General features: G+C 49.3%; 1 protein-coding gene across 3 annotated transcripts in view; it reads right to left on the bottom strand.

The window, feature by feature from the left end:
• Window positions 1–741: 741 nt before the first annotated feature.
• PLB1 (phospholipase B1) overlaps window positions 742–12,037 on the bottom strand; it is a 147,313-nt gene continuing 136,017 nt past the window's right edge. For all 3 annotated transcript variants that reach the window (XM_023217267.2, XM_023217268.1, XM_023217269.1), the window contains 4 exons: window positions 11,813–11,917; window positions 10,897–10,992; window positions 2,957–3,031; window positions 742–1,132 (listed from right to left, as the gene is read on the bottom strand). In XM_023217267.2, coding sequence (XP_023073035.1) covers window positions 929–1,132; window positions 2,957–3,031; window positions 10,897–10,992; window positions 11,813–11,917 — 480 coding nt within the window. In that variant the 3' untranslated portion in view covers window positions 742–928. The remainder of the gene's footprint in view (window positions 1,133–2,956; window positions 3,032–10,896; window positions 10,993–11,812; window positions 11,918–12,037) is intronic.

The raw sequence follows: 12,037 nt of genomic DNA, 5'->3' as shown, positions 1-12,037 counted from the left end.
GCTTTTCCCTTTACCCGCTCCCTGGGCTTTTGTGCAGAATAAAAGACACCATCTGTGGAAGGCCTCCAGCGCGGGGCCTTGCCCCTAGCAGGGGCTCAGTGAATGCAGCCTATATTTGCAGACTCTCTAGCTTTCTCTCAGAAACCTGGTCATATAGAAATAGGATTTTTTTCCCCTAAATTTAGCACCTTGAGAAAATCAGCTGGAGGACATAGGAGGTATTTGTGTCTCAATCATTTTTTTCCCTTTTTCTCAAAATGACATGTGAAAGTTGCTCTCTCCCAAGAAACTGTCCCCGAAGAACCCTTTCTATTCTTTAAAACAAAGAGACACATTTACCTACTGATGCCCTAGTAGTTACACATCATTACATGGCTTCTTGGTTACTGAAGGGGTTTGACTTCTCGGCCAGGCTATGACATGCACAGCCTAGGAGGCACCTCAGTGCTCCGCATTGTCCTGGACACGAAACAGTTACTTAATAAGTATGTGTTGGATTGGACTGAATGGCGGCCAGCCAGCTCCAAAATTCCAGCCACCACCTGGTGACCAGTATTTTTTCTGCCTTTGAAATAGTGAGTTTGGTGACTTGAGGATATGCTCGTGGTGGCAGGCAGTTTGGGCTCTGACTGGCCGTGGCTTGGGCAGCCCTGCCAGAGGCAGGCCACGAAAGGTGGCAGTTCCCACACCTGGGCTGCACAAGAGATGACAGGCAAGTGCTTACACAGGCAAATCCAGGAATAAAACAGCTTTGAACTTTATTTAAATGTACCCCTTCCAGGAGCATAGGCCTGGAAGAAGCCCAGGCCTCGAGAAGTTGTGACTATCCCCTGGGATAGCACCAGGTGTTGAAGCAGGTCCTGGTGGCTGGGAGTGGCTGGGGCGGAGGGCAGTGAGGAGAGTGGCTAGGGAGGACCCACCCCTGGGCCTAGAGGGCCACAGTGCGCAGGCTCATTGGAGGATCTTCCCTCCGGCCACCTCTTCTGCACCTCCAGACCACTGCCCCGATGACGCCGACCACAAGGCCGACTCCCGCCGCCACTGGCACGGCCCAGTAGAGCACATTGGGGGCTTCTTCAGCCTGGTCTGGGAGCAGCCGGCTATTCCGCAGGGTGTAGAGGTAAGGGCTCTCCTGTGGGGGGGAGGGGGGGAGCAGCGGAAAGGACCTCAGTGAACCATCCATCACCAAGCCAAGACTTGCCTAGTCCCCATCCCTGAGATGCTGGGATAACCCTGCACGTTTTCACAGCACTTCCCTTTTGTAGAGCTCCCTCATTTACACTGCGCCCAAACCTTCTTTAGCGGGATGGGCCTCTAAAGAGGTCAACACACAGTTAGAACCTTCTTTTGGTTTCTCACCAGCATTTCCTTTGCTGTCAAACCTGATTTTGAAAGATTGGGAACTGATAGGTGACCAGTGGCAGAGAGCCCTGGGGAGCCTGTAGAACTCCTGCCTCTACTTCTTCTTGGTCACAACTGTCCCCATTCTCCCATCCCAGGAGTACCCAGAAATCAGGGAAGGGCAGCATGGAAGGACAGTTGGTGTTGTAGTAGATGAAAGATTCCCAAATCAGAAGGGCCGGGAGGGGAGACATGTGGGCAGACGGTGTGCATTCCTGCCTTCCTACGCCGCTCTCCACTCTCCTTTCTCTCAGTGAATGTGAATTGCGTGGCTGCTGTGTGGAGCCCCCATGATGGGACCGGAGGGTTAAGACGTGATTTCTTGCGGCCCAGGAGGAAGGTGAGACGTGCAGAAACAATCACATCATAAAGGAGACTGGGTCAGTGTCTTATGAGAGATACAAATAGAAAAGGAGACCCATACGGGTGAGTGTCTGGAGACAGAAATGGTAGGTAAGAGAAGGTGAAACTGTAGCTTAGTGAAGGCAAAATCTGGGCCTGGAGGGAGGCAGATGTTCTCCTAGGCAGATGGAGGATGAACCTCCAGGAGCAGATGGCAGAAGGAGAGTCCTGGACACGGGCACTCCCATCCTGGGAGATGGATCCACTAGCCAGGAGTGTAGCATGTGTATAATGGAGGGAGGTGACCTTCCCTCCAGACTCTGGTCAATGGGCAGTAGGGATCAGGCAAGGATTTCAAGCAGCCTTGATGGGGCAAGTTATTTCCAGGAAGGTCTATCTGTGTCTGGCAGCAAGTGTAGGGTGAACGAACAAGAGGAAGAGGAGAGTTGGGGAGACAAGTCACAGGCTTCGAAGGTGGGCCAGGCGAGGGCGGTGGGTGTGGTGAGGGAGGAAGACCATTGCGGGCTCCAGGAACAGACACTGAGTCTTTTTTCTCTTTGCCTCCCGATCCCCAGATCCTAGTATACTGCCTGGCACGGGAGAGCTGCTTGATGCACTTTTATTTTTGAATCAGTTTGTCTGGAGTGCAGTGGCATGATCTCAGCTCACTGCAAACTCGGCCTCCCGGGTTCAAGTGATTCTCCTGCCTCAGCCTCTCGAGTAGCTGGGACTACAGGTGCCTGCCACCATGCCCGGCTAACTTGTATATTTTTAGTAGAGACGGGGTTTAACTATATTGGCCAGGCTGGTCTTATACTCCAGACCTCAGGTGATCTGCCCACCTCGGCCTCCCAAAGTGCTGGGATCACAGGCGTGAGCCACCATGCCTGGCCTTGATGCACTTTTAAGACTGAGGATGCATCGGAGCTTTCAGAAGGAATGGGTGACCCCAGACACCCGCCAGTGCTCATCTGCCTCCCTGACCGTCCTCACTTCGGCTGGAGCTGTTGAATGTCCTCTCCCCTCGCTCCATGGCTGCCCACACCTGAGAAGTTTCCATGGCAGTGGGGACAGGTGGGATTTGAGAAGATGGCAGTGAGTGAAGCTGCATTTGAGGGAGCCTCCCAGGGGACTCCTTTGTGCTTCTAGGGGACAGGACAACCCCCACCCCGGCATCTCTGTTCCACCTGGGGCGGGCGGGATGTTTACTCACAGGAGAGGGGCACTTGAGTTTGGCTCGGCTGTGGGTGAAGTTGTTGGAGGTAGTCTTGCGGCCCACTGGTTCCAGCTGGAGAGAGAGAAAGGACACCTTGATTCTCTCCAAAGCTGGGAGACATTTTCTTCTCTGAGGGGGTGTCTCACACCAGAGCCCCTCCCTCGGGAAGGGGGTGGGGAGGTAGAAAACAGCAAAGTGGCTGGTTTTTGGCCCACAGCAGGGACCCAGTAGCCTGGGGCTGAGCGGGAGCTGATGTATGAAGCACAGAGGGACTAGGCAGCATCTGTCGGCAGGGCAGGACCCTGAGTCTGTGCCCCTGGATTTGGCAGGTACAGCAAGGCCCAGGAGAGACCACTGGTCCTGAGTCCACAGGGAGTCTTTGGAAGGGTTGGGACCATCTCTGGTTTCCTTTGTGAGTGGCTGTGATTGTAAGATACCGTGTTCTCAATTTTATAAAATGATGACAATCCTACTTACCAACTTCTCGAAGTGCATGGGGCTAGTCAATTTCAGGGAACTTTGAAAACATATTGGTTACAATGACATCATTACTGCACTTGACTTGTCAACCTTAGGAAACTGGAGTTTCTCACTTGAGCTACTTTGTATGTTTTCCACATAGAGGAAAAGATTTATTTGAAATATTCCTGGGTGTAAATACCTTTGATCCCAGGACCCTCTGAGAATGAGCTAGGAGCTGCTGTATCCCCCTCCCCAGCATCTTTTAGCCAGTAGCCAGGCCCAACATGTGGCCAGCACTGAAAAGAATGAGCCCCTAGCACTGTCACCTATTCAGAGTCTGTCTGGAACGTCTAGCCTCCACTCTCTGTGTAATCTCCCTGCTCCTGACCACAGGGCATTGCCAAGGAGGGAGGTGAAAGTTCACTATCTGAGCTCATGACCACACCTGGCCCATGATCTCACTTTGTGTTGTCTGAAAGTCTTTTACACCTGTTCCTTAGTAACACAATTGGAGGAGGGAGGGCAGTTCTGTTCCTGGGAGAGATGCCAGGGTGACTAGACTGAGCACAATGGGCTGGGATCCAGGCTCTGCTGGTAACGGGCTGTGCAGTGCTGGGAAGGCTACTTCTCTGAGGTTAGGGACAGGCATGACATCCTGTCCTGACACCTTGGTTTGTTGTGAGCATCAAATGAGGAAATGGCATGAAAGCACGTGTGATTGGGGTGGCTTACATACATAAGGTAGTATTATTTCCACTTTCTTAAGAGCTGAGGAAACTCAAGCCTATTGTAAACTCAAGCCTATCGTAACAGTGACAGAATAAATGCTAAAGATCATGGTGGCTGATTCCCGATGCTATTCCAGGAACCCAGGAACTAATTGACACAGAAGATGATCATGATTACAAGGGTCTGATGAATGTGTCAGTTTCTCCCTTTCTACTGGTTCCTTCTCAATAGTACACAACCTGCTCCGACATCTCCCCTCCTTTACCTGCCCTCTCTTTGATCCACATCCCCTCCAGTGACCTTGGCTGTTACTTCTCATAACTTCCTGAAAGAGTTTTCTATAGGTGCTGGCAGCACTTTCTAATCTCTCCTTCTCTCTGCTGCTCACTCCAGTCTGCAGTCTCCATCACTGGATGGAAGCTCTGGCCCTGGCCACCAATGATCTCCATATAGGCAGAGCCAAAGGTTTTGTGTGTGTGTGTGTGTGTGTGTGTGTTCATCTTGCTTGGCTTCTCAGGAGCATTCATCAAAGTTGACAGCTCTCTCCCTCTCTCTCTTGAAACACTGACTTCTCTTGGCTCTCTGGACACAGCATTGTTTCTCATTTCCTTTCTACCTCCACACTCTCCTTCTCATCTCTCACTGGAGTTGAAAGCTGGAATGAATGCCCAGGGCTAGGTAGTTGGCCTTATACTCTTTTCTACCTATTCTTTCTCTACGAACTCTTAGTTGATCCTGTATTGGTTGCTTTTTTTTTTTTTTTTTTTTAGATGAAGTCTTACCCAGGCTGGAGTGCAATGGCACAATCTCGGCTTACTGCAACCTCCGCCTCTGGGTTCAAGCGATTATCCTGCCTCAACCTCCCTAAGTAGCTGAGATTACAGGTGCACGCAACCACGCCTGGCTAATTTTTGTACTTTCAGTAGAGACAGGGTTTCATCATGTTGGCCCTCTATGCTAATAACCCCACTTTTTTTTCCTATCTCCAGCCTTGACTTCCTCTGTGAGCTCCAGACTTCTGCACCCCAGTACCTCCATGTGGATGTCTAGAAGGCAGTTCACACCATGTCCAAAACAGAAGTCTTCATTTGTTTCCTCCCAAGCTGATTTTTCTCTACCTGCTCAACCATCTACCCAGTTTCTTAGACCCCAAACCAAAAAGTCATCCTTGTTCCTCTTCCCCATCATCCATCTACCAGCCCACGACACATCCTAAACCTCACCGCTTCTCTCCTCCTCTGCCCTGACTCTAGTCTCAGCCCCTTTCCTCTCTCACCCATCACCAGTGGCCTCCTAGTGGTCTTTCCAGATCCACCCTTGCTTTCTTCCAGTCCAGGGGTACACGGATCCACGGGTAAGCCAGAGCATATCACCCTCCTTCTTAGAAGCATCCAAAGAGTTGGCCCCTGCCCAACTCTTTGACCTTGTTCACTTCCCTCTGGTCACATTGGCCTTTAAGTTCCTCAGACAGTTCAAGCTCATTCTTGACTCTAGGCCCACGTGGGTCCTATTTCCTCTGCCTGGCAACCTCTTGACGTGCACTTCTCAATCCACCGTCACTTCTTCAGGGAGGCCTCCCTCTCCCCCACCATTACTCTGTGTGACATCGCCCTGCTTGAGTTTTTCTTAAGCCACAGATGTGGTCAGAAATGACCTTGTTGATTATCTGTCTTTTCCCTACTATCCTGTATGTCCCATGAGAGCAGGAGTCATCTTTTTTCACTGCTGAGTCCTCAGTACCTGGAGCAGTACCTAGCACACAGCAGTGCTCAGTAAATTCTTGTTGGATGGATGGATGGATGAATTAATTGAAGTCACAGAGATCTGAGTGGAGAAGCTTGGCAGGGGAAGGCTTGGAGCTGGTCACAGGGAATGAAATTGTTTTTCCTAGAACCAGCCTTTCCTAAGTCAGGCACTGTGGCTACCAACCACGTAGCAAATGACAGGACTGGGCAGGGTGTAACGGACCTAGGTGGGCCACTGGCCTGTCCTGGAGATTCAGAGGTGGCTTCCTGCAGGAGGTGGCACCTGAGTTGAGTGGTGGAGTGGGGGAGGGCAATCCAGGAGAAGGAGGAGAGCAAGAGTGAGCAGAGGTGTGGAACACCACGGGTGGTGCAGGACGCTGCTGGAGTCACTAGACTGCAACACGTGAGGCAGATGCTGGTGGAAATGGTAGCCAGAGAGGTTAATCAGGTGAATTAGGCCAAGTCCCAGAGGCCTAGTGTGCTGTGCTATGGGGCCTGGACTGCCTCCTTCAGAGGTGGGAGGCTTTGGAAGTTTGAGAGCAGGGGAGTGACTGGGTCAGGTTTTCTTTTATACAGATTACTTGATTTCTCTGTGGGGACCAGATCTAAGGCAGTGGGTTCATAAACCCTGCACATTAAAATAATCTCAGGAGCTTTCACAAAGTACTGAATCCAGCTCGCACTCCAGACCAATTAAGTCAGAATCTCTGGGGATAAGCCCGGTCAGGCACTGATATTGTTTTTCAAGTAAACTTTTATTTTAATTTGAGGAAGAGTTTTACTCTTGTCACCCAGGATGGAGTGCAATGATGTGATCTTGGCTCACTGCAACCCCCGCCTCCCAGGTTCAAGTGATTTTCCTGTCTCAGCCTCCCAAGTAGCTGGAATTATAGGCACGTGCCACCACGCTTGGCTAATTTTGTATTTTTAGTAGAGATGGGGTTTCACTGTGTTGGCCAGGATGGTCTCAAACTCCTGACCTCAGGTGATCAGCCTGCCTCGGCCTCCCAAAGTCCTGGGATTACAGGTGTGAGCTACCGCACCCGGCCTCAAATAAACTTTTAATTGAAGCTAACATACACATAGAAACTAGTACAAATCGTAAGTGAGCAACAGATAAGTTTTGATAAAATGAACATACCAGCATCCAGTCAGGCAATAGACTATTACAGTCCTCAGAAGCTCCTTTCCACTTTCTTTCAGGACCATTCACCCCACAGTGAGTCTCTACACCATCATGCTGACTTCTAACCCCGTGTGCCAAGCTTCTTGCTTTCGAACTTTATAGATATTATTGTATGTTGTTTAAGTTTGCTCAACTGTCACTTCTTCAGTGAGGCCTCCCTCTTCCCAGCCACCACTCTGTGTCACATCGCCCTGCTTGATTTTTTTTTTTTTTTTTTTTAAGTCACAGATGCGGTCAGACCTGTATGGTATTCCTCAGTATGAATGTGTCACAGTTTATTCATCCATCCTACTGTCAGTGGACATCTGGGGAGTTTCTGGTTTGGAGCTGTTTATAAATAGTGCTGCTGTGAATATTCTTGTGTGTATCTTTTGGTGGACACATATATACCTTTCTTTTGGGGATATACCTAGGATTGAAACCGTTGGATCACGGGAAATACATGTGTTCAGTGTTATTAAATAGACCAAAGAGTTTTCCAAAGTGGCTATAGGCACTGATTGTTTTTAAAAGTCCCTGGATGACCGGGCGCAGTGGCTCACACCTGTAATCCCAGCACTTTGGGAGGCCGAGGCGGGTGGATCTCCTGAAGGCAGGAGTTCAAGACCACCCTGGCCTGGCCAACATGGCAAAACCTTGTCTCTATTAAAAATACAAAAATTAGCTGGGCATAGTGGCATGCACCTGTAATCCCAGCTACTTGGGAGACTGAGGCAGGAGAATCGCTTGAATCCAGGAGACAGAGGTTGCAGTGAGCTGAGATAGCGCCATTGCTCTCCAACCTGGGCAACAGAGTGAGACTGTCATTCATTCGTACATACATACATACATACATACATACATACATACACGTCCCTGACTGATTCTAATATGCAGCTGGAGCTAAGAGTTGCTATTCTAAGGGCTGTGAGTCTGAAGACAGGGATGTCAGTCAGGAGGCTGGAGCTGTCACCCAGCACCTGGGGAGATTCAAACACTGGCTGAGAGCAGGATTTCCGCAGAAGACGGAGCAGGCAGCAGTAGAGGACTAGGCCTCGGGAAAGAGAAACTCTTGATAAGAAGACAAAAGAAGGCAGAGGAAGAGGAAAACAGCCCCTGGTGCTGCTGGTGCTTCTGGCTTTGCCTTGGCAAAGGTCTGGAGAAGGACGTGAGAGGAGGGGCGGGAGGTGAAATAGTTTAAAGTGCTTTTTGTTTCCTAGTAGGGAATCCTGGGAACATCAGCCAAAGCCTGCAGACACTATGTCATAGGACTCTAATTGTGAGACATGAATTCACCGGGTATATATGTGCTTAGCAGGTTGGGAGCAGCAGGGAGGGTGGTGGTGTGGCCAGGTCGCCAGGAAAGGACTAGAAAAACCTGGACTCTCATCCCCCTTGTGCCATGAACAGTCTGTGTTATGTTGGGCAAACTGCTTCATGTCTCTATACTTTAGTTACAGAATGTCCTGGCTAGATGATCTCTCAGTCTGTTACAGCTCTAATGGTCTATTATTTATTTTCTGTTACTCTAGGGGTGAAATTCCAGCCAGAAGCCAATCTGAAAAGTTGGCATGATGCTACAGCTTTATGTCTGAGATTGGCTTTGGAGGAAAACATTAGACTGTATAATTATTTCCCCAAATTACAGAGCCTAGGATAAGAAACCCCTGGATGGCTTTAGCTTTGTTTTTGTTATTTTGAAGTTCGGGCTACGGCTGAGATAATAATGTCTGGGGAACCATGGACAGTCTTGTTTTGTTTCCACAATAGCTCCAGTGCAGTGTTTACGTTTTGTTTTCATATCTAAACTCCTCCCACTTATCTTTATGAAATAAAGGCCTCTCACCAGGGTGAATGGGAAGAGCTACTGAACCGCTTTGGAAGAGAAGGCCAGAGTTACATATATATTTTTTCTTTTCTATTTGTTTTCTGAGATAGGGTCTCACTCTGTCACCCAGGCTGGAGTGCAGTGGTGCCATCTCGGCTCACTGCAGCCTTGACCTCCCATGCTCAAGTGATCTTCTCACCTCAGCCTTCTGAGCAGCTGGGACTACAGGCATGTACCACCACACCTGGCTAATATTTTGATTTTTTTTTTTTTTGGTAGAGATAGGATCTCCCCTGTGTTGCCCAGGTTGGTGTCTAATTCCTGGGCTCAAGCGATCCACCTGCCTCAGCCTCCCAAACTGCTGGGATTACAGGCATGAGCCACTGTGCCTGGCCAGATCTACTTTGTTAATTCACATGAAGAGAAACCAATGGACTCTTTTTCATGTTCCAGCCATCACTGTGGCTGTCCAGCCCCAGGCGATTCCTGAAGGGTCCCAGCTTTAAGTAGACTTTGAGTTCCACCTGGGTAGGAAGGCCATCCCTTGATGAAAAAACTGGGAAGGAAGGGCCAAGGGCTTAGCTCTCTTTGGCTCTTCTTGGAATCTGTGGATTCCCTTGAGGTCTCAGGGGAAAAGGAACAGGGAATAGGTACCCTTTCTTTGGGAGGATTTTTACAAAGGAATAAAGTCACATGATTCAGCCACTGAAGGACAACTAGGCTTCAAAACAAAATCCACAAAAGAAACAGGAATTATGCCATATCAACTGATTTAAAAATTGTGGGGCAAACTCAAAGATATTTTGGTTGCAATCCAGAGTCTTGGGCTGGAAGAGTACAACAGAGGTTCTTGGAGTGGGCAGATATGTGATGTCCACGGGAGGAAAACCCCAGGACAGTGGAAGTCAACGTAAGCTGAGTCTGTCATTAACTAGGCCAAGGATAAAGCCAGTTTACATGCTGTTCTTAAAAGAGGTTGCTAGAGAGGAAGAGATGGTGTAGCTAAGGAGAAAGTCAATATTGTGAGTCAGCTGAGTGAGATGCTGGACACACTGGATGAGCTGACAGGGGTGAGAATGTTTGCACAGCAGTGGTTGGCAGAGACACTCTGGGCCTGAAACTGTGATAAAAGGAGCTGGAATGTAGCTTGTTTAGTTGTCATAGGACAAGGGAAGGAACATACAGGTTGGGGTGGGGATTGTGTTACCCACTGAGCCTGGATTAAAAGAAACCATTGGGTTGGGAAGGCATTTCATTTGCTCTGTGCGAGAGGATTCAGTTGTTGGGGGTGACAGGCCAAGTGCTGTGCAGACACCGTTCAGTTGTTGGTGGCCAGCCACAGAGGGAAGAGTGGAAGCACCAGCCAGGTGTCCCTGAGAGACCCCTGGTCTGTATGTTCACTTCATAAGGTACCTTCTCCCCATCAGAAAGGACTGGAATAGGTATCAGCCTGGGAAAACAGTGTGTGTGGATCTCCACTTTGCGATGTTTAAAGAAATGAGTTGGGTATGAGTTGAGCCCGGAGTCCTTGGAAGGCTGATGGTGCTGATATTTGCTGAGTGCCAACTATTGTGCTGGGTGCCACGTACACATGATCTCAATGTGTTTTCTGAGACCTGTCTTGTTTTCAGTTTTATGGATGTTGATATAGGTGGCCAGAGAGATCGTTTGCCCAAAGTCACACAGTAAGAGGTAGAAGTCGGTATTTTCATCCAGCCAACCTATTTGATGACAAAGGGATCCCCTCACAATATCTGGGCATTGCTGAAGGAGCAAAGAATAAAGTTTGTGTGTGTGTGTGTGTGTGTGTGTGTGTAACTTTCAAAGGTTGTTGCCTATAGGGTATTTTCCCTTTGGAATTAATCTATCAGGACCAATAAGGTGTGCTGCCATTTTGGGCTTCAGGGAGAAAGGAGCCATGTCTCCAGTAGGTTTGCCATTGTGAGACAGAGAGTCAATATCCTTGGATTCCCCCTTGACAAGGCCCACCAGGCCCTCGGCTGCTCACCATGTTGTTCCAGAGCGCAATGGCCATCTCGGCATGCCCACGGTCTGAGAAGTGAAAACAGTCCTCGGAGAAGAAGGTGAGGTCAGTGTCCCCTCTCTGCAACCGAAGGCAAGGAGGTTACCGTCCTGGGAACAGGGCTCTGCCACCTGAGCCCCAATCCCACTCCCAGCAGGTGCCCTGGGCATGTCTCCTCTCATCCTTCCAACTCTCCTGCCAACTGGCTCAGATACTGATGGAAAAACTCCCAGAATTTGGAATTTGTTTTTTTTTTTTTTTTTTTTTTTTTTTTTTTTTTTGAGACGGAGTTTCGCACTGTGAGCCGGGCTGGAGTGCAGTGGCACAATCTCAGCTCATTACAGCCTCCGTCTCCGCCTCCTGAGTAGCTGGGATTACAGGCGCCCACCACCACGCCCAGTTAACTTTTTGTATTTTTAGTAGAGACGGAGTTTCACCATTTTGGCCAGACTAGTCTCAAACTCCTAACCTCGTGATTCACCCGCCTTGGCCTCCCAAAGTGCTGAGATTACAGGCGTGAGCCATTACACTCGGCCAGAATTTTCTTTTTAAAGAGACATGAATTGCACCCACCCATAGCCTCTCCCTTTTCTTGCAGCACCCCTGTCCTAATAGTTGAAAAGAGTAACATTTTTAGGAAGCTTTCCATTGTATCCCAATCCAGAAAATATCAGGGCCAGGCCTGGGGAGCTTAGTCACTGTTGATTTCCTTTCCAACTACATCTGAGTTCCAATCACAGCCCAGCCCCCACTAAAAGGAGATTATAATGTGGAAAAAGCCACCCTCAGGAGCCCTCTTGGAGAGAGATGGCTAAAAAAAAAATGCCCACTTAAAGAAGTACATCCATTGTCTGTGATAAGGCCTCCGTACACGAGCCTCCCTGAAATGCCCACGGCTCACCTCGTTCAGGGGGATGAGTGTGTTTTGGAAGAAAGGCTGGACCACAACTGTGAAGTCCTCACGCTGTGTGTATTGGTGCCAGTAGGAGAAACTGGAGATGCCATTCTGGGGATGGAGAGAGAAGCTACTCAACCCTCCTGGCAAGGCTGCACAGACAGGGTTCAGTCCTGCCTTGGATTGGTTGTGACAGGAGTCAACTCACCCTAAACGACAGTGACTTTAACA

This window comes from Piliocolobus tephrosceles, chromosome 15, assembly GCF_002776525.5.
Source record: "Piliocolobus tephrosceles isolate RC106 chromosome 15, ASM277652v3, whole genome shotgun sequence".
In the NCBI taxonomy this organism is placed as follows: Eukaryota; Metazoa; Chordata; class Mammalia; order Primates; family Cercopithecidae; genus Piliocolobus; species Piliocolobus tephrosceles.
This window is presented reverse-complemented; position numbering and strand designations above follow the sequence as displayed.